A 23332-nucleotide genomic window follows, 5' to 3' on the forward strand; every position below is an offset into this window, starting at 1 on the left:
AAGCAGAAATGGGTAAATGATTTCAATCCCTGCAGGTCTGCTAGGAGAGTATGGTTTATTTGTCTGTAGTTTGACAGTATTTTTGCGTTTCGGCGCCTTCGCGCCGAAACGCAATGAGATGAGTTTTACCTTGCAGTCGTTCTGCTACCTTGCTGTTTGGTTCAACACTGTGTCGCACACCAGAAGACCTTATATGGCAATACGTTCCCAAATCCTTGTATAGCCGTTGCCTTATATGGCAAGGGAGCACGAAAAGGCAGGCAGGCTAGATTTGCATGTCACACAGGAGGGCGACCGCATGTAACTGCTACAACTGTTCGGAAATATCATTGCATTGTGGTTTCGGACTTTGATATCCTGAAAAATGACCATATTACATCTATTCCACAAGATTGCAGAAGAAAAAAAATGATTTCATCAAGAAAACGACCAAAAATCGGCATAAATGATACCATATAGTGAGGTTATAGCATTACGTACAGAGATACGGGTAACGTACCGCAGCTTAGCCCATCTGGCAACGCGAAGCACTTCGGACCCAGAAGATCCGGGTTCGTGTCCGTGCATGGATTTTTTTTCTTTTTAGATATTGAATATCAAAAATATATATTGATATTATATTAATCTATCAATATCATATTTATGAATATCATTTTTTCATTAATAAATAAAGAAATATTTTATATTTGTTATTTTTAAATATTCATTTAATATATACAAGGCCTTTGTCTTATGAACAGGACTTCATAGATTCCAAACCCGGCATTCGAATTTTTCTGTTCATTGTAATGGAAAATACCGTGCAGCGGCTCCTATGCGCGGTAAGATGATTCTTGCAAAACACTCGCCACTAAACTTCTATCCCCGATGTAAACAGAGGCTCTTGATGTTGTTTGCAAAACAGCGATCCTTTGTTACAGTAGCAAATGCTCCATTGTTCAGTATCGACTTCATTCAGACAACACGGACGTGGAAAGTGGCGCCGCTCGGCACAAAACTATGGGAATTTTCATGAATTTTAGCAAAATTACCCAGAAAAGAAACCAGAATAATACGGATGAGGTAGCTGTTGATTTGTTTGACATTTGGTAGTCATTTTAGATAGAACCTTAGCTGTTATGAACTTCTATTTCACTTAATTACCATAGTGCTGATGATTCAATGGTGCTTTTTTCAAATTTTATGTTTTATTGCGTGCCATGTACATAATTACATTGATAGCTTTTATAATGAGCCTATTGTACATTTTACAAATAAGTACAAGTTGTAGGCCAAGACCAGCTTTTTCCAAAGCACTTAAGTTAAGTGACGTAAGTTCAAAATTGCTTTCCCCAATCTGCCTTTCTCTATTAAAACAGTACTCATTTCCCAAAATGACAATTTTTCTTATAGACTGAACAGCCCTTGAGTGACGTCCTCTGGCAGATTTTACTTCAAGTAAAGGGAAAAGACAATTCACACTCATAAACGTAGCCGAAACGCCAGCTTTTTTTAAAAGCTCTTGTTTTGTATATATTAAGTAGATGTCTGACTGGGTTGAGCAAATGGCATTCAACTGACTGTCCGTACTGCAGCCTTCGTCAGTTTCAATGACCAGTAACGTATGCCACACAGACATGTGACTTCAGCAACTTGTGATTATGCAAACATGTTGAGTCATTTCTTTGGTTCCGGAGGATGTACCCAGGGTAACCAACATTTCCATTTGTAAGGAAACCGTACCCACCACGTCAGGGGGTACCTTTCGGCGAGAACGCGCCGGTAGTCCCGCGGCACCCTCAACTGCTTCCCTCGGAAAGTCATTTTTGTCGTGGGAAGGACGAGACTTTTCGGTAGGTCTACGTTTGCCGTAAGATACTTCAGTCCTTCAATAAACGTTTCCCCAGTGCTAATCGAATAACGTAACATAGCTAACGGTTTGTGCGATTTCCCCGCCTTTTGTACCACCAGGTCCCAATTGAACAAGTCTGCCGTGGCTCCCCTGTACATGGCCATCATTGCATTTCCTTCGATTCCAAAGTCTCGGAGACGCTGGCGGAATCGAGACCCAAAATGCTGTAGAATGAATCCAGTTTTAATACTTCTTAACCTAACGTATTTCATAAAGTCGAAGATAATGCGTACATTGTAGAGATATTATACGCTATTTCCGTACCCAAAGTAAAGCGCTTTGATACCCACAACCTTCCGATCATTCCTCCGATCTCTCTCAAGTTGGATCTGAACGGAAGCAGTCGGTATCGGCCCCCGTCTGATCAAAATGCTCATGGTAATCACTTTACTTTGTGTACGGAAATATCGTATAAGATCTCTAGGATGTCATAACAGATATGAAGGCGTATATATCTGATTCCAAATCGGAAAATTTGCATCTCTTGTAAATATGGGAACAATGGAACTTTTGATTTTTTTTTTACAACTCTCAGTTTTTTCAGACCGACACGGAAAACACAAGAAGCATTACGTTGACGCAAATCGGTTAAGAGCTGAAAATGATTCTATTCACCCATTCAGCAGCCCTCGACTCCAACTTCAGTCGACTTATGTCCACATCTGCATCATGGGGCAGGACATCTCCCATCCTCACGGCGCCGAGCAGCGTCCCGTAGTCCAGCCAGTATGTCTGGTTCAACTCTTCCAAGACCTACGAGCGCGTAAAAACATGTGAAAATGTGAAAGTACAGAATGTAACGTGTCTTTCTTACCTGAAACAAGACCGGCACAGCACATCCAGGACCAAAGATACAAAAAAATGCTGCTGCAATACCAAGGTGAACCACCTGGAGGCCTTCACCGTCGGGTTCACCCCAACCACCCACTGACCAAATACCTCGTCTCTACCAGACTAGCCACGCCGGCCTTAGGGAGAATGTTTGCCAGTCCGGGAGTTTGGCCACCGGAGGGTTTCATTCGCAGATACATTATTAACTTTACCGTGGCCGAATTCTACGATCCATACGCCCGAAGAACAAATGAAGGAAGGCCTGGTGGAGGCTACCAACTACCATCGCAAGCCATCCAGCGGTTCTTCAGATATATCCCCATACAACATGGAGGTAAAAAGCAAACAAATGCATGGCTAGCTGGGCGCTTATGGTTACAAGTGATCAATTTAATATATTTTCTGATATTGCCCCCCCCCCGACAATTTTGCCAGAAATTTCGAGATGATAATTCGGTATTGTCTAGTGTCACAAATCACTCACAACGGACCAATGAAGTTTGAAAGAGACTAAGCCTTACACTCTTGTTAAAGGTGCCCTAAGCGATTTCAGGGGGTAAAACTTGAAATATTCTGGGAAAAAAATTCTGTTTTGTGAGGTTGAAATTGACATTTGCTTCCCCATATTAGCACATCTACATCATCATTTCAGACTTTGGGCATTTAAAAATAGCACAGAAGCAAGCCACAAAAGGAGAATATTATTTATTGGGTCCCCCCAAAAATCAGCCCAGAATCCAGCCGTAACCGTTTTCTGTCGACAATTTTCGGTAACTTCCGGCCGCGTGACGTCACAATGCCCAAGGACATTGAGCCATGACCACGTGATTATTTCTTCGGGTGCGTTCGGGACTTATCGGTCAGAATCGTGCATGCTTGGAAGATTTGAAATGATGGCTGGCCTCCAAGTGCTCAGATTTTCAATGAGTTCCCACCACACAACGACAACACATTTTTGCTCCATGATGGTCGATATGTAATGGTATAGTGTTATCTAAACTTACTATGGATAGAAATCAGAAAAAAAATTGATTTTGAATATATGACTTTCAGCGCCCTAATATTGCTTAGGTTGCCTTTAAGTTCTGTTACATAGTGAGCTGTAATAAATTTTGCTTTAAAATTCTAGGTCTATATTTTTTTTCATTCTTACAAATCACTGCTTTTTGGGTGCCCCTTATCCTTTTTGTGATTGGCTTGCTGCCTTACTCTCATCAAAATCTCACATATCATCAAACCTGTGTTTTTACTGTATGCGTTATATGTGGACGCTCAACATTATTTTACAAATTTCGCCCAGTCTTTTCTAGTAGCATGTTACAGACCCCAATTCCATTGATTTGATGCCGCTTTCGTTTTGAAAATGTTCCCAACAATTCTGTGCTTTGTCATTCATTTTGTTCAAGATAGTAATCACAAAATTGGCCTTCGGTCGTAAAACTGGCTTCCGGATCCCTGGGATGATACCAATGGTGCGGGGAGCACAAAATCTGCATAATTAATGAGAAAATTCTATCATAGCAGTATTTCCAATGTGTTTCTTGTTCTGGACTTGACATTTGGGTATCAGATAGCTTTTGACGTCAAGATAAAGTGGGGTGGGTGGGCCCCCTAACATTCAATTTTGGAACTGCAGGGACATTTATGTCAAAATATTCCAAAGAGGATAATTGAGGAAGAGATCGACGGATTTACATAATTTCAGGCATGTAGAGATGTAAATAATTAGATACACATTATGCAAATAAGGACTTAGTTTGCAGTATTAATTAGGAAATTCTATAATTCCACTGTTTTCCATAACTGGACTTCAACAAGTGTAACATATGTAATTCATGTCAGGTGGAAAATAAACAGACAACAAACATGCAAATGACAAAACTGCTTAGTGATAAATACCCGTGACATGTGTAAGTTAGTTGAGGGTGAATGTCACCATAATTATGTTGATTGATAAGTTATTTTGCATAAAATGTACAAAAGCTCTAAACATTTATGAAGGTATGAGGTCGCCGAACTCTAGTCTATGCTCAGATTTTCTTGGTGACGCAAAAATCGGTCAACTAATTCTATACACCGATCCGTGTTTCACACAGCCGACAACTCTATGCCTAAATTTCTCATTCAAAACTCTGGATGAAAACGAATATGGCTCTCTTCTGTCTATTGTTTCAAAGTCAGGCCTAGGGGACACCCAAAGTGCAACTTGTGGCACCCCACGTTACCATATATTCATACCATGTATAACGCACGTTACCACAGTTGCCGACCAGTCAGTAAAAATGTGACGGTATGAGTTTAATAAATGCATTACCACCAACCCGGTGTCATTTTAAGTTGACTAGTTGTCATGACAATGTCAATGGTTGAAGCTGCAAAAATTGTCAACATTGTGCCATCCATCAACAATCCCTGTAGATTCCAGATCGGCAAAATGACACCCAGCATAGATTTGCCGTGTAAAAATAGTATTTATGAAAAATTAGGTTTTCTGTTTTTTAAAAAGCTCCCAGAGAGAAAAAAATGACGCAGCTGGTTTACAGTATGACCGCGGGTGACTCCAAATCGGGTGTGCGCCGGTGGATCGAACATTGTTCTAAATTCAAAAGGCATTCTATGGGCTATTAGGATTCTAAAGTTCTATTTTGTGTCTAAGATGCCATTTTTAGATCTCTATGACACAAAACGACTTAAGTTCAGTGACGTATGTATTGACCTACCAGCTTGCTGAATTTCAAGTTATTCCAAGCTCTGCTTGTGGAAATATCTAACGTTATGGTTTTTCATTGTTTGGAGAAGAAGAGGAAGAAGAAGAAGAGGAAGAAGAAGAAGATAAGAGGAAAGAGAAGAGGAAGGAGATGAGGAAGGAGAAGAGGAAAGAGATGAGGAAGGAGAAGAGGAGGAAGAAACTGAGCAAAAACAATATGTCTACTTTTGTGAAGGTAAACATAATACTAGTAATTCCCTTGATTGCACACTGTGAAACATATCCCTAGCTGTACTTGTAGACATATGACTAGTTCTTTGACAGCATACGAAACAGTTTTCTAGTGGATTCAAGGTTGCACATAGCTACCGCCACCCTCTAAAGGACATCCTAGAAGACCCCGAACAAAACATCTGTTCAAAAACAAGTTATAGTTTCAAAACCAAACTTAAACCAAACCAAACCAGGCGCCACAGGCGTGAAGGGCAAAGGAAGGAGGGAAACAACTAAGAAGCTAGCGGAAGAAGCGGAGAAGGCGTCCCGCTGGCTGTGGTTTAGGAGTGGAGACCAACAGTGGAAGACTCTCGGCTGGCAGTACCTGGCCAGTACTGCTGCCCCGCCTCCCGGAGGAGGTACTGCTGAAGGGGGCGAAACCACCTGTGAAGGGAGGAAGCAGCTGAAGAAGCCAAGAGGCAGTCGTGACATCACACTGTATTACGTAAGGAATGTTATGCTTAGGTCACAAAAAGGCACCCTGTCAGGCAGTTCACGTTCTTATCCCGACATATGTTCTAAGCAAACGCACAGTCCTTTCGTAAAGGTGTGTGTCACAGTGTGTGACATTTAACACATGCAACATGAGCTTCAGTCTTGTAACTAGAATTAAAAAGCTTCACAGACGTGTATTTATCATATTTTTAGCGCTTTGCGCTGGAGAGTTACGGCACGCGGAAGCGACAGTTGGTTTTTTCGTACTTTTGCGCAAGGAATGTTCCATCACAAAAGGTACGAGTACCGAACTAAAGAATAAAAGGTGATTGTTGGATAAAGCGTAGTATTTGAAGCATGAAAAATAACACTAACATACTCTACACCTGTTTTCTGTCACAAACTCAGAAAAACTTGTTTTATTTTCATTCTGCCGATCGGTTCTGTGCTTACAACACTGCAAGTACAGTTGACGCCTTCTTGCGTTTTACGTTCGTGGCCACATTGAAATGAATCACATGATCAAAAAATATGGCGGAACACGGAGACGTCGTAAACAACGCCCGCCGTGTTAGCTCGAATTATCCAATAATAGATACACTGCGGCAAGACACAGGTGTGGGCTTTTGTAAATTTCAAGAAACATTTCTTTTATATGTGGTGTCATTCTGAAATATTCCATGTTCTACACAGAGAAATTCGCTCGTCAATCCCCTCAAAAGCTCGAAATTCAAATAAATTTTTCAGTCGTCAGTTATTGGAGATTACGAGATTAGAGATATGTTGTGACCTTGCTCTTTTTAACATACCAACTTAGTCAATATTGTTATTGGTCCTTATCATATACGGGGAAATATGCGCAGCGCCGTAACATTTGTTTTCCAAACTATGTCGGGATTAGGGATGTGTCGGGATTAGGACCGCTCCCGTCAACGGTATACCACTGTGTTCATGCTGATTGTGACAGCACCGAGAGGTACCCTTCCGGTGTTCAGCAGTTCACCGGGACAAATTTGTGTCTTCGGGGTCCGGCCAGGACTACCCCCCTACGGGCACCGGTGCAAATGTGACCGTAGCATTAGCACAAAATGATTTCCCCTCAAGTCTTTCAGGCTCTGTATACTCTTCCCGTATACTCACCTGACAAACAGTGACGACCAAGTGCCGCATGTCCTCCAGTTGTTCTCGCGAAAGGTAACAGTCATCGTTGTAGCCCGCCGTGGCGCCAGGTAGAACGTAGAAATGGAGAAGACTGCAGAGAAATAGGCACACAAGTCCCCCCCACACTGCGCAGCGGCGGGGCACATTCACGTACCTGACCCTCTTCTTACAAGCACAAATTTTGCGTAGCATGTTTCTTTTTTTTTCAAAGACACTCGGGTCTTGATCAAGGACAAATGGGTTTTTGCCAAAAGAACTGAGAGCCTGTAACCAACGTGCTTTTAGACTATGGGTTGTCAGTGAACCCTGAAAGCGATCCCCTCGACCTTTCAGTTGTACTGAGAAGACAAAAAGACAAACATCCTACTGTGAGTGGGTGTGTCAAAACAGTGGCAAGTTCAAAAGGCACAGGAGCTGACGTTTCATCAACATTCCTTGAAAAAATAACACCTGAAGAACTACGTGTATATTACCAAAAAATTAGTTGTCTGTAGCTCTGTAGACAGCTCTATAGCGTTTTGGTGTTGGCTTATCTTTTGGATGGGTGGGTGTGATTATAGTGCTAGTCCATAAATGCCACTGGGTTCTGATCGGTCTTGTTCTCTACGACGTCAATTAGCCTCCAATGATCCGTTTCAAATGTTCCCACATTAAATATTCATGAGACAAGGCATTAGGCTTTGAAATACGCAGGCGTGGTTTGTTGACAAAGGTGTCCATAGCGACCGGACAAGTGTTGCTGAAAAGCGAAGAGGCTATTTGTTAACATGTAAGCATGTTTCGACCTTTGCAAATGAGGATTCTTAACGGTCCTGAACGTAAACATCGGTTGCCATTGAATGAACACGCCTCCTCTTTCCAGCATAGCTTGCTTGTGACGTAATATAGTATACATAATATAGAATAAGTTGTTACTGTCATGTCAATGCCGTCGTCTTCCCGTCTCAGAAAAAGGAGTCATATTCTAATCCAATAAGTTAGAATTTGGAGTCAGCATTTAGACTAGAGTAGACACGTGTCTACTCTAGTCTACATGCTGTACTGTTCTACATTATTTGTCTGTGCTTGTCATGTTACATGTAATTAGCACATGGGCACCGAGTTGCTATGAATTTATCATTGTTTTATTCATTGAAATATTACACTATACTGAGAGAGTATGGCACGTTTCGCTACAACCGGTTTGCGTCTCTGAAGACCATGCAAACCATTCCAGCAGTTAACAATTAAGATTTCGAATAAACAGCATCGCAATGAGAAGACACGTAGAGTGATGAGCGAAGATAGGCTGTTATCCTGGTGACAGTCTCTCTTAAGGGCTCATTCACAATTGAGCGTATATTCAAGTCCGTATGAGTTCCGTATTAACATGTTTTTGGTTTAGTATAAGTTTGCGCCCGGCCGAAGAAGTTTTTTTTTCTCGGTTCGATAACAAGGATGCACAGCTGGTGATCAAAGTAGAAAACAGCTTCTTCCCCGCAAAGTTATCTACACGAAAAATGTTAATACGCAACGTTAACTCATACCGACTTGAATATACGTGTGTGTGACCGCACCTTGCCACAAAACTGTCCATACTTTGGTACTCTCTCCTGTACCTTTCCAAACGAAACCATCATGATTATCGGAATCAAATCAAGATCACTTTCGAAGAATAAATGTCCTAATCCTAGATATCGTGTTGTTGCGCTCTGAAATCAACTTAGCAAATGTGTTTCTCTATAAGTATGACAGTTCAGAAGACGGGGTAGTAGTGGGGGAACACCGCCATCTCCACGGACTTGAGGGAGTACCAGTCCCGTTTCCACCACCACCAGAACACGCCGTCTGCCTGGGCCTCGTGCTCCCCCTGCCGGTGGTACAGTCCGTTCAGGTTGGAGTCCCCGCACTGTGTGTACCACCAACCTCCCTTCAACTCCTGAAACGGAAAGAACCAATGATATAAAACATCGGTACCCTAAAGTCCCGGTTACGCATAGTATCTGTATCTGTATAGCCGGTATAACCGCCTTTCGGCGTAACACACCAGCTTGAATTTAGTCGAACATGGCTCCCGACCACCAGCCAACCAAGGTTGGTGGTAGGTCGGGAGCAGTCTTACCAGTTTTAGATTTAGAGTCAAATTTGATCCCCAAACACACCCTGACCTTACCACCAGCCCATTGATACACGTCAGATAGCGTTACAGGAGTTAAATAGACGTGGGAAGAGTTGTAATGCAGTTCTTTTCGTGTCAGATTAGGATAGCCTACAGTCAACACGTCTCACTTCGTCCCAACGCCATGTCGTCCTATGTTCAGGATGCGACACTTCCATTTCATTCTTATATGGCGAGCTGTTAAATCATCCTCCGATGCATGACTTACGATAATGTTTGCTTTAGTGGCAAGAATATATCCACAAGCCACTGTTATGCGTGTTGAAACTGTTCAAAGCTGCATGCACTCCGGCCAGTCGCAGGCTCATCTACCTGGAAGAAGCACCCGTCGCTTGACAAAAACATACCCTTCTGGCTAGCTTGACCCGGAATATACAAAAAAATACCTATTATTTATTCAAAACAAAAATTTTGTGACCAGCATCACCAAACTGAGAATATAGGTGCGCAGAAATCGAAAAAGGTCGCCACCGCAACATATCAAAAGACCAAAGACTATGCCCTTCATATTTTGAAGACGAATATCACTTTCTGATTATATGCCCTACCTATAATGATGAAAAACCAAAGTTAATGCAATTAATTACATGTTAGTCGAATATTACCCTGCCACACACAAGTACCGATACTACCAATGTACATTTATCATGTCCAGATTCCATATCTATTCACATAGGCCGATACATTCATAACGCTATGCAAAAAAGAAACTGTACTGTTCCTAAATGAGATTTGACCAACGTAAAGTCGCAAAGTAGCCTAGAAATATGCAATGTGATATTAAGCATAGTGCCATTTAGTTATCACTGTTGTTTGTATTTTATATGATTAAGTAGTAATTAGAATTGTGGACACATAACCTAGATTGTTAATTATGTTATCTGTACATTGCCATACATTGTCAACGATGCAATTGTTGTGCAATAGAATCATTCATTAATTCATTCATATATATTTGACCCACCTTCGGGCAATCCACCCATCCCTGGTTCTCACTGCCCTTGTCCCTGGTGCTGAAGGCTGAGTCATGGTTAGCGTACATGGACTCCCCCGCGGTGCCGCTGTACCCGCTCACCTGAGGACGTTAAAGGTGCACTATGTAAGATTTGGGCCCAGAAATTGAAAATATTCTCCAGAACAAAATGTTCATGTGAATAACTTCTATAGCAATGCTTTAGCATATATTTGTATCATTATCTCGTATTCGCGGTGTGAACTGTGTAAAAAAAACAAGCTGCACAAGGTCCGCTGAGAAAGGAGCACCATCTCAAACTAGACCTACACATTTTTACATCATCTATTCATAGAGTATGAAATACAGGAGGCGTGCTTTAAATCTCAGCACCCAGATGTCAGATTAAAAAGATCTGCAACTTGCCAGCGGCCAACCAATAGGTTCGGCAGGTTTTTGCTATGCTTGGTCGGGCAACCGGAAACACAACATTTGTCCTAGGCTTTACTCACCCGCAGCCTGTAGCCCTGCCATTCGTTGTCGATGGCGAAGTGATCGTACTCCGCGTAAGCCTTGTTCCCCTCCCAATCCGACATGTCGATCCGCAGGGTGTAGTTCTTCTGAGCCGTGATGGCGTGAATCTTCTCGTTTCCCAGCCAGAACTCTCCGCCCAGGTCGCCGAAGCCGTTCTTGTAGTCGGTCCAGGAGCGGGTGAAGTTGACTGTCCCGTCCTGCCGCCGTTGGATCACGGTCCAACCTCTGCGGTACCGAACACGACAGTACACGGAGAAAGGTGCACCCTACAGGAAAACATGCGTATTATTCTAAACCTTATTTGCATAATTGATGAACCTGGTTATGCTATGGTCACAATGAAAAAAGGCGGCACCGCCAGTTTATGAGTTGTCTTTTTTTTTCTACTCGTGGGGCACCCTGCAGCTACCGCGCTATCTGGGGTCAGAGCAGGGCCACTGGATTCTTAACTCGCAGTTAAAATCAACCCGGGACCCGGCTATGGATAGACGCCGTCAGCTAACCGTCAGCTAACCCCCCCCCCCCCCCCCCCACACAAAAACCTCGCACCAGTTCGAATACATAGAAATAGAAAAGCTTCTGGTGTAACCATCGTAACATAATGATTGTCCAATATATAGGTTGTGCGGGGTAAACATTTTAGCCCATATTACCTGGCTGTATGGTTCTATTATATACCAGTATGCTTTCAGACCGCTTAAGATCATATATTTCATTTTTCATACCCGGTATTTTGAGATGACTATAAAGTCGCTGTGCTTTTGTTGTGTCAATAAAGATCTCTCTATATTCCTTGTTCTACATTTATTTACTGAAATTTGGTCCTCTCACAAGATAGAGAAGGTATTATTCACAGGATGCGTATTACATAGCCGGAACTTAAGATAGATGTTCATATAAGGAGTATATGAACCTCGCCTGTTCGAACGGAGAGTCATCAGAGGGAATATATAACAAAATGCACCAGTCTTATTATAATCCCACCCTCAACAGGAAAATAACAGGAGCCTCATTGGCATCAACCTGGTCTTGACTTTGTATTAAACTGCCTTTTACTGGTTTCCTATTTGGCTATTTTTTCACCTCATTTACATGTCAAATCGTACTTTTAAGTTTTAGTTAAAGGCATTGGAAAACATGGATCAGTCACTGACGAAAAGTAGTACGCGGATGCTACCTGAAACGTCTGACCGTTTTCAAAATCCATCCAGTTTCTTAACTAACTAACTAACTAACTAACTAACCAACCGTATCTCTCTTACTCCAGGGGTCAGCCTCCAACAACCTTGTCATCAACAAACAACTGCCTGAGGCACTGCACACTTACATTACAGCAACAAAAAGATTTGCTGCCAAGTAGCTTCCAGCTGAGACACCTCTAAATTGCGTATTCAATACTTAATGCATTGTTATCTCCATGAAAAAAGACGTTTTCATGGGAATATTGTTTTGCATAGAGTTTGCGTGTGTGTTATCCTGTGCGGACGCTTAAAATCAGCATAACTGAAGAACGTGTGGATGGATTGTAATAATATTTGGTATTTGGGTAGGTGCTGGGAGGAGAAAGGTCAAGGTCAATTTTGGGTCCCCTGGTATGTGTCACTGGAACTGCAATGGCGTATTTGTAAAAAGTTTCCAAGGAGAATAACTGAAGAAAGGAACGACAGATTTTCATGTTATTTGGTACGCATGTTGGTTGGAGAGAGATGTACAAACTGAAGTGCGAATTATGCAAATTTGGACTGAATTTGCATAAGTAATGAGGAATATCTACTTCTCTATTGTGGGTACGAGCTTTGAGGTCGCACCTGTTGAATCCCTTGGTCTCTTATCTAGGACAAGTATTCCCTAAGTCCCAACAGCTGGTGGTTCTTCTGCCCAAAACCAAGTAGATGTGGGGTGGTACACGTAGCTCTGCTAATGGTATAATTGCTGAAAGTTATATGTACCTTATGTTTCATAGTACGGATGTTATATTTGAGATGTAGGTACCTTTAGAACAGGTACATACACCTAACAATGAATAATGCTAATGAAGACCTAATTTGCATAATTCATGCATTGACTTGTATTTCCCGAACCGAAAAAGCTGCGGATGTCATATTGGAGAAGTAGGTAACTTTAGGAAAGGTGAATGCACCTGGACATGAATTATGCTAATGACGACCTCATTTGCATAATGTATGCAGAAACTTGTATTTCCCTTAACGTAATAGCTGCAGATGTCATATTTGAGATGTTTATTTATTGGTTTATTGGTAAAACGACTCCATTAGTGAGTACACAAGCTAGTGTACTGCACTACTCTTCCTGGAGTCACATCATGTTGAACATACAGATTACATTGGAACACATACACATAACATTACATTACATAGTATATACATATTTACATCAATTTCAAATTGCTACCAGTTCATAATGTTTGTATCCATTTTTAGTCTGTCTTTGATGTGTATTTTGAATGTGGATGGTACAGATGTTCTGATATGATATGGTAGAGTGTTGTATGATTTTGAGCACCGGTAGAGAAAAGACTTTGTTGCAGATGATGTTTTTGGTTTTGGGAGTTTGAAATCGTTCCTTTTTGAAGATCTTGTGCTGTAAGTATGTTGGTCGGATACGAGGTGTAGTTTACTGTGGAGAGTGGCTGGTTGTTTGAAGAAGAGTATCTTATGGAAAGTGCACATGTTGCTGATGTAGGTACCTTTCGGAAAAGTAAACACACTTGACCATGAATTATGCTAAAGAGGACCTCATTTGTATAATTTATGCATAAATGTGTATTTCTCTTACCGTAAAGGCTACGGATGTCATATTTGAGATGTAGGTACCATTGGGAAAGGTCAGAAAACCAGGCATACATCATGCTAATGAGGGCCTCATTTGCATAATTTGTGCATAAACTTGTATTTTCCTTACCTTAAAAGCTACGGATGTCATATTTCAGATGTAGGTACCTTTAGGGAAGGTTGATACACCTGTCCATAAAATATGCTAATGCGGACCTCATTTGCATAATTTAGGTATAACCTTGTATTTCCCTTACTGTAAAGGCTACGGATTTCATATTTGACATGTAGGTACCTTTAGGAAAGGTCAGAAAGCCTGGCCATAAATTATGCTAATGAGGGGCTTATGCTAATTTATGCATATCCCTTACCATAAAAGCTACGGATGACATATTTCAGATGTAGGTACCTTTACGAAAGGTGAACACACCTGACCATACATTATGCTAAAGCAGACCTCTTTTGCATAATTTATGCTAAGGACGTCATATTTGAGGTGTAGGTAATGGGAGGGGGATATGCTGCATTTTCCCGAAAATGTTGCCTTTCAAGTTTCTATTACGTGGATACCCTCTGGCACATAAAACAAAACAACCAGCGGCAACAACAAATAATAATAGGGCAAATAAAACACATCATATGTAAAAACAAATTTCATAGAGATTTTGGGTCTTCTGACTCTTGTTTGATATTGTATCATGCATTGTTTTATATTGTACCATGCTATGAATGGTCTTTTTGTTGTATTCAGTGTAATTGTATTGTTGAGTGGTCCGCAACATCAGCTTGTCTGCATGGTGCTCCACTGTGTATTGTATTGTTGCAATTTCTAATAAAGAATAAAGAACTAACTTTACTTTGCGCATATAAGGAGTTAGCCTGGAAACCATACCATCCCCGATATCTCTACGGCGCTGGGAGTGATCCCCGTCCGCCCAGACAGCTTAGGCCGCTCGGGGGGTGTTTATGGTCTTGGATTAGATAAGGTCGCCACCCACGGCGAAACTCTCTATATGGCAGCTGAAGTAGAAAGGCTGCGAAATTCTATATGGCAGCCTAGTAAACAGGCTGACAGAAACGAATCGAATAAAGCAGACTGGGCCCGGTAGAACACCCCTAAGCCAACCCCTAGAGACTGGGACCAGGCTAATAAGGCGTAGTTTGTTACAAGAATGTCCCACCTGTCCGGAGTGTGGCATGTCGGTCTGCTGCCCCTGCGGTTTGACGTCGTACACCCCGCTAGTCTTGTTCCCACCGGTATACACCTCCGCACAGTCTAAAAGTCGGAAAGTGTAAAGAACTGTATAACGCTACAGGGATATCTCAACTTAGTGACTATGTATAGTGGTATGTATCAGAGCACTCCCGTTGACAGCACAACTTTATAGAACGGATTTTAATCCACAACGTATTACCTTTCAAACAGTGTTTGTTTTAATCGTTATCGTCCTGGTTAAACGCTGAAATATACGCATGGACACAACCGTTGAAAACTTGATAAGAAGAAAATTGATAGTCGAGATGTGTATATGGAAAAATAAGTGGAAGTTATGCTCTTGATAAATATCAGTGCGTGGAATACATAGATGAAATACAATTTCGAAAAGATATTAAATGTATAAACATAAGTCCGTAATCTTAGAGTGTCAATTATAGCACGGAAATAATTAGTTGATGACGTAATTGAATTTTAGACATTTGCGCCTTGTAATTCTTAATCATAACTGAAAATGTTCCGTGGTAATGTCTTTGTACGTATATGTACATGTATACAAGTTTGATAATTTGGCTGTCGTTTTAGAGAAATAAACCATTCATTCTGCTACTACTACAACTACTACTGCTACTACTACTATACTATTCCTCCTTTTTCTTCTTTTACTGCTAGTACTACTACTACTACTACTACTACTTCTACTACCACTACTACTTCTACTACTGCTGATGCTGATGCTTACCACGCGGCACGCCTTGATACTGCACATTACTGTTCAGCCCACTGCCTCGCACCAGCTTCCCGGGTAGCACGGCCTTCATCTGATCCACCAACTTGGTGACGTAAGTCTCGAACTTCTCCTGGTTGCGGTTGATGCGGTTGACGAGTATTTCCAGGCTGGACAGGCGCTGGAGGAGGCCGTCTGCCTGGAACTGCAGGCTGTCGATGGCAGCCTGCTGACCCGACAACTGCACCTCCACATCTTCTCTTTGATGGACCAGCTCTTGCAGCATTGGGCTCCCCAGTATGCTGTTCTGCATGACTTGCAGCTGTCCCTCCAGGCGAGACAGTCGTCTGGACAAGATGCCGCGCTGCAGTGCTGCCAACTGGCGATCATTAGCGCTACTATCATCTGGACGGCTTACGTCAGAGGGCGTGCTTACCCTTGACCTTCGGGGATGACATCAAGCACGTTAATCTTCAAACTACAAAGGCAGTGATGGTAATAATAAGAAAAGAAAGACTCAAATAAGTTGACGTAAGTGATGGACAAAAAGTGCTAATTATTATCTTGACTTTACTTCATTGCAAATTTGTATACCAAGCCAACTTTATCCCAAAATTCTACTTAAGTTTGTTAAAATTCTCATCTTCTTTCCAAATCTTGCGTGTGATGTTAGTAAAAGTAGCAATGGTCACCCCATACAGACAGCGTTTACAGTAACTATGGGATAACGGTGTGCACCGTTAGTCGGTAGTAACGGGGCTGAGATGTCCTCCTTTCCTCCGGAGATGACAGCGTTAGTCGATAAAGTCGGGCCAGGAGTAACGGCGGACCGTATGGTGGCGGGCTAGTGGAGGCACGATGCATGTCGGGAATGACGGGAATGACCCCAGCTAGAGAAGTGACCTCAAGATGGCCGCTCTCGGATCGCAGCCCAGTCCTCGGCGCTTTGAGGAGCTAGCGTACTGGAACAAACGCCTGGATCTACCTTTCCAAACATATTCATTTCACTTAACCCCAACTGCAGGTAAGTTAGGTCTTACTCCAGGTTCCACTTAACCCGTTGATGACAATTACGCATGGAACTATCCTTCCAAACCAAGGAGGATATATACTTGTCCAAACATATCGTAATCTCTTAATTATTAAACGGTTAGAAAACAAAACAAAACATGTCACCAAGAGTTACATGTAGAGACAATTGACTCGTAACTGAACCAAGCGTAACCCAGCACCAAGAGACCACGTCTAGCGATATAATAGACGTTAAACAAGGACCACAACAACAAAAAACAATGAACGTTAAAAACATGTAACACGTTTAAATACTAGTATTACTACAGCGTCCAGCTGTAGTTTTCTAATTGTCTAATTCAATCGTAGGTGGAAATAAAACAAGGAGCCCTGGGTGACCAAGATTGTCCTGGAATTGGGAAGCAGTGAACAATTCCATGTTAACGTTACACTTACAGATAGCCAAGTCCTTTTAACTATAATATAGTATCTTGGCATTCATTTATTTATCTATAGGTTCAGCATGCATGTACGTACATGCCAGGGTTACCCAACTAGCCGGAGACTATTACTATGGGTGAACCCATGTGTGCTCATATGACTGTTGGTTATTATACCATCCCTGTCTTAGGAAGCAAGGAGGTTAATTCAGATTTTAATAATCTTCATCTTATAATTAGCTTCCTTCGTAGACTTCCTGGAATGTCAGCATATACATTTGATATATTTGGGGTGATGTAACGTGATTTCTTTATGCCGGCTTAGGGTGTTTCACCGCCGAGGGACTTATGTTGCCTTAAAGTTAAAGTGGGCATTTATGGACCTTTGGCCCATGTAAGAAATCGTGTACCCCCCCCCCCCACAAAAAAAAATACTAGAAGTATACGCTGCTGTTGCATGAGGACTTTCAGAGGCTACCCTGCCTTACCTAATCTCCCAGCAGATCTATCAGTGACAAGGCAGTATCAACATGGACAACCAGTATCCCATTAGCTGCAACCAGTTTCAAAAATGCAAATACAGTAGAAGCCACTTAATTGCACGACGGATTAAAGCACACTACACTAAATTGCACCGAATCCCAAACCGGGTCCCATTCTCTCTATTGTTAGTGACTCCACATATCTGCACGGAGCATTGTCACTTATGCCGGATAACTGCACCAATTTTTGTGTGCTTACAAGTTCATACAGCACACTGAGGTTTATAAACTATCGTATAGCTAGATTTCGTTGACCAATCAGAAGGCTCCATCTGCAGGTCTGTAATCTTCATTTCTGTGGCTTTGTAAACTTCTTACGGACCTGCGGGTCTTTAAACTTCGTACGGACCTGCGGGTCTTTAAACTTTGTACGGACCCACGGGTCTTTAAACTTGGTACGAACCCGCCAAATGGAACACATGTTCCATTTGGCCGGGTTACCAGAGGTCACGTTGCAGGAACACACAAGCAAAACATCCATTATTGCATGAGGAGGGGGTGAAATATGCTGTATTTGTTCGGTAGCAAACATCGGCCTTTCTTGTTACAGGTTTGGGTAGCAAAACCTTTGCTGGTTTTGTCGGCATGTGTGGTGTCCGCCATCTTGATTTTGTGACGTGGCAGGTTAGCCATACCATTTCATTGGAAGGGGTCTTTTTTTGGGCCGCTAGCGTTCTCTCTATTTTTAATCTAACAAATTGGCACACAACTATCACACAGTCAACTCAAATAAAAGAAAAAAATACCAATTCATATTTATAACTAGAAAGGCAACATTTGCACGAGCAAATACATCATGTATCGCCGATTTCCCTCCCCATGTAAAAAGCAACTGTTCTAATGCAAAAATGGAGCATTCCAAAATAACATTCAACTATTATTAAGTAAGAACATATCAACGCCATCCAGGCTAACGTTTGTTGTATGTCTGCAATGTTGGTATTTGAATAAAGAATTGAATTGAAGACCAGTCAGATCTCTCCAGTCTGAAACCCTATGCATGGATGGGCTCTTCCAGGCACCCATATTCCAAGGAGGTTAAATATATTCAACCTCCTTGCATATTCATACTGGACCATTCAAAAAACAAACTGGACCTTTTTAATAATCAACCAAGCCCAAAATTGAATTTTTGAAAATGTCCCCCTCATACAAGAATGGACTCTTCCAGCGGTGTATGGACCAACAATTTCAGAACTAGAATCCTGATGAAGATCTAGATTTCTTCTGCGGAAGAACTTCCGCAATCCGAGAGTCCAGACAATTTGTCATTACGCAACCAACAGTTCTTCGGAAGCAACTGAGGTTTTGCAAAAATTTCACGAATTTCTGCTAAACGTACTGCAGATTTCTGATGCATGTTTCGTGATCATGACCGGTACTGTAGCTCAGACACTTTCCACCATTAAGAAAATGTTACTAAAGAAAGGATCACAACCATTTTTTCCCTTTTTTTCATATATATACTAGGACTGAATTAGACAATTGTATTGTATAAGGATGGCCCACCATCCTGGATTATTGTTCATTGAAAGCCCCCCCCCTCCAGACTCCAATGGTTCTAACCACTATGATTCAGAACTTACAGCCATACCATCTTGTCTTTACCCACTCTGCCCTACCGTGCAGAGACTATTTCATTGTTAGGAAAAAACAAAAGAAACTTCGAAACAATCAACTGCCAACATACAGGGCTCCTTGTTTTGCCCTCTTCATATATTCGTTGTAAAGGATTATATATTGCATTTGTCATTTTGCATGGTGGGCAGGTGTCCAGCAGCTCTGTGTATGAGGGAGCTTCAGGCATAAGCTTCAAGCGCCAAACGTCTGCATGTAAAAGAAATGACCCAACACACTTATCGAGAAGAGTGGGGGTGCCCGGTGTGATTGTTCAAAAACGATAGCTGTAGCAAAGCCACATTGCAATGCCACTAGCTGCTTGAAAAAGCATCATGCTTTAATTACCCAATATGCATTATTAGTAGTGAGGAGATTTTATAAACATGCTGTGTTCTGTTATAGGACTATTCAAACACGTGACAGCATTTCGGAAAAAGTGGCTACCCCAGGGCTTAGCTAGTGGGGTGGGCGCCTACCCTTTCTAGGCTTTAAGGCTATGCATGGGGGTTTGGCCTCTTATGGAATTTATTATTAGCTTGAGGAGAAACTGGGTCAAGCCTCGGGTAGGCTGGAGCAAGGAGGTTAGATATTTAACCTCCTTGGCTGGAAGGAAGGCAACTGCTGGGGGGGATGGGGTAAGGAGATTACTAGTATAGTGCTTGATCTAAAGCTGTGTACCGGTACACTGTATGGATACAGTACCGGGTACAGTCAATTAGGGTACAGGTCCAAAATACCTGAACCCTGGTGGACCGGTACTGGACAGGTACTAATCAGGTCAAGCCTGACTCAGGGGATGGCCACTTTGACAGATGAAATTACTATGAAATTACTCTGGCAGTGCACTAAACTAAAGCCACATCTACATAATATACTCCAGCACATAAAACACATTTGCAAGGCTGGAGTCAAGTTTTCATCTCTGTTTTCGTAAAAAAATAATACCTAGCACAGATAAATATTATGTTGTTACCAGTTCAAACATGCTTTTGTCCTTATTGAAAATCTACCATTTTCCGAACAAGTAGTTTAGGTACAGGTTCAGGTGTGGACCTGTACCTAATATAAACCCGTGTACCCGTACCTGTACCTAAAATAGGTACATGTACACAGCTATAGCTTGGTCGCAGCAATATGAAGAACTCCACCAATACTACTAAGTGGTAGAAAAGCCACCAATTTTGGATTCTTTATAAACAAAATTCTAAGTACACAATCGAATGGAATGGAATGGAATGGGAGGGGAGGGGTACAAGGGAAAGTAAAGAAAGCTGGAAGTTTGATGGGCCAGGCAATGAGTGAGGCTCTGTAGACTGTATGACTCATAACAGAATTGTCTCACACCTTGAATACAGATATACAGACTGTATTTAATTTAGTGTTTGTGAGTATGTGTGATCCTGGTAGTGTGCATGTCTGTATGAGTATTGGTATGTAATATGTTGTGTGCTTGTTGAATGTATACTGTGTGTGTGTGTGTGCATGTCACCACGCCCATCATAGGTCCATCAATATCATCAGTTTCTCCAGCCTACCCATAGATTGCCCCATCTTTTTCTAAAAGAAATTCCATTACAGGCCAAACTCCCATGAATAGCCTTGGGGCCATTTTTCGGGAACCCAACATGTGACATATGTAACTGAGAAAGAGAGGGACATTGGGGCCACAGCAATTTAATTTGTTGGTTCTTAGATGTTTTGAAAATATGCTTAAGTGGAAAACATCTTCTTAGTGTTGAACTCAGTTGGTCTTTATTACTTTAATAATCCTGCAAACTGTTCCCTGTTACCATAAAGCAACATGCCTCGTCCTAAGTCTGATCTGATGATGTTTCCTGTTATACCAGTCCTGGTATTTATTGGATTATTCCCATCCATACACAGTTTCCTTTAGTTTAAAAGTCAGTAGTGTTGTCAGAAAGCTAAACAGGATCCATATTCCCACAGTATAGTGACTATAGTCTATGATGCAATTGTCCTTGTGACCCACAAAGCACTGTGCACTGTTTCATCCTTGGACAAGAATCCCATCACTATCTATGGTGAAAGATATTCAGACTCATTATGATCAGATTTTGTGCTCCAAATTTCACCTAAATTACATGTAACACAACATGTACTGTGATATTTCATATCATACAATTTTTCAACAGGATTTGAATGGTCCAAATACTAGTATCAAGCTCTGTGGGGGAAGGGGGCTTACCTCAGGATTAATCCGGATTCTGACCATTCATCCCTATACCAGGAATCCTGAATAGGAATCAATCTCTGACTCAGTGCCTGGGTAAACCCTGGTTCACAACTCCTGGTATGAACAGAGTCTATGATCTGTTACTTATATGTACAGTGTGTACTTGCCTTCATTGTAAATTAACTTTTACTTTACAAGTATGCAGGGGCAGCTGGTTGTACTATAGCCAATAAGCGAGTGGCAGCTTGCCCTGTATTCATACATACAGTGGTACTCAACAGACAATATCTTATTCCATTTTATAATAAAATTGTGGGAAAGAGCAAATTTTCACACAGGAAAGAGCATATCTAGCTGCATGCATGTAAATTCAGTCTGTCCTGAAATGAAGGACTTGTTAGTTAAAATGACAATGATACTACTTTATCGGTCTATTTTACAAGCAGAAATAAATCCAAATACACTGAGTCACTCACCCTTCCTTTTAAATAACATAGTGATACATACACATTAGTATGCAGATGATTGAGGTGGTACAAAACAAATCAATTTCTGTATTTGTGTGTGTTTGAAAATTGTGTGTGTGTGTGTGTGTGTGTTTGAATATATATTTATATATATATATGTGTGTGTGTTTGAATATATATGTGTGTGAATGAGTGCATGTTTGTGTGAATTTGTGTAATTGTGGGTGCATGAGTGTAGCTGTGTGTGTGTGTGTGTGTATGTATGTATGTGTATATGTGTGTGAAAATGAGCATTTGTGTGTTTATAATGTGTGTGTGTGTGTGTGTGTGTGTGTGTGTGTGTGTGTGTATATATACATATATATATATATGTTTGTGTGAATATGAGCACAAGTATTTTTGTGTGTGTGTTGACAAATCTAGATCAGAGTTCTTGATGAGTGAGCAGTCACAGGGACAAGCGTCAAAGGCTTAACTTGCCAAGACTATTCTCTGTAGTGTATTAGGTCTTTATAGTTGTCATAAGATTATAAGACATTAAACCTTCACCTTTTTTGTTCTTCTTTCTATAGGTGCTGAGCCTGCTGACAATATTCAACCCAGGCAGCCCATCAATGTCCAATATCATGTATATGTACACATGAGATGACAACAATGGATTACCTGATTCGACTGCATGGAGGAGTCATGTATCAACACCAACCAAGTCCTATCTTTTATCATGCATTGAGGCTTAAACAATACATTGAGTCTGTCTAACAGCTAGGAAAAGTTTACCCATGTAGAAATCCTTCCTGCAATTTAATTTCAAAATGAAAACAAATGTGATGATGATAACGTTAAAGCGGATGACAAAATGTAAATTCGAGGCATTAGATTGTGATGTAACTCTCTTTTGTGTATTGTTATTTTTGATTTGTATGTTGATGATGTACGAGCCCCCTTTCTTCGTGGAATCGACGACAACATCAGGCTGACAAACTGATTAAAAAAACATTTTAAAAAATCCCTGTGCATTGTACATGTGTATGTAGTTATTACAATGGCAATGACTCTGATCCAGATGCTTTGAAAATTCATAGGTCTTTACTAGATTGAAGATGTATCATTAATGCACAGTTGTGGGCACCCAGTTTGCGTGTCTCTTATAAGTAACAGTCAATATGCATTACAGGACTGCAGTAACCTGTCAGTAAGTGCAAGCAATTGTTTAAGTATTTGACAGCTTTCTTTGTACCCGTGCATGTATTTCTATATGTAATAACACAGTACATAACCAATTTCAATTGCATTGTTGTTTAAGCTACTAGTAATCCTTTAGACTGTTATCATAACAGAAGTCAATTGCTTTAAGAGCAAATTCAGGATGTTTCGCCCATAC

The 23332-nt window shown here is 41.3% G+C and overlaps 1 protein-coding gene and 1 long non-coding RNA gene across 2 annotated transcripts in view; both read right to left on the reverse strand.

Moving 5' to 3' along the window:
• Positions 1-1139: 1139 nt before the first annotated feature.
• Positions 1140-7674, reverse strand: LOC136448065 (uncharacterized). Its single transcript, XR_010757827.1, has 3 exons — positions 7278-7674; positions 2507-2644; positions 1140-2055 (listed from the first exon to the last, which is right to left on the reverse strand). It is a non-coding gene; the product is annotated as an uncharacterized lncRNA (long non-coding RNA).
• Positions 7675-8394: 720 nt separating this feature from the next.
• LOC136448200 (fibrinogen-like protein 1) overlaps positions 8395-23332 on the reverse strand; it is an 84337-nt gene continuing 69399 nt past the window's right edge. The window contains exons 2-6 of the mRNA XM_066447430.1: positions 15693-16120; positions 14916-15010; positions 10921-11208; positions 10421-10531; positions 8395-9216 (exon numbers count right to left, since the gene is read on the reverse strand). Of these exons, the coding sequence (XP_066303527.1) occupies positions 9034-9216; positions 10421-10531; positions 10921-11208; positions 14916-15010; positions 15693-16120 (1105 nt within the window). The 3' untranslated portion in view covers positions 8395-9033. The remainder of the gene's footprint in view (positions 9217-10420; positions 10532-10920; positions 11209-14915; positions 15011-15692; positions 16121-23332) is intronic.

Source organism: Branchiostoma lanceolatum, chromosome 14, assembly GCF_035083965.1.
Source record: "Branchiostoma lanceolatum isolate klBraLanc5 chromosome 14, klBraLanc5.hap2, whole genome shotgun sequence".
Lineage (NCBI taxonomy): Eukaryota > Metazoa > Chordata > Leptocardii > Amphioxiformes > Branchiostomatidae > Branchiostoma > Branchiostoma lanceolatum.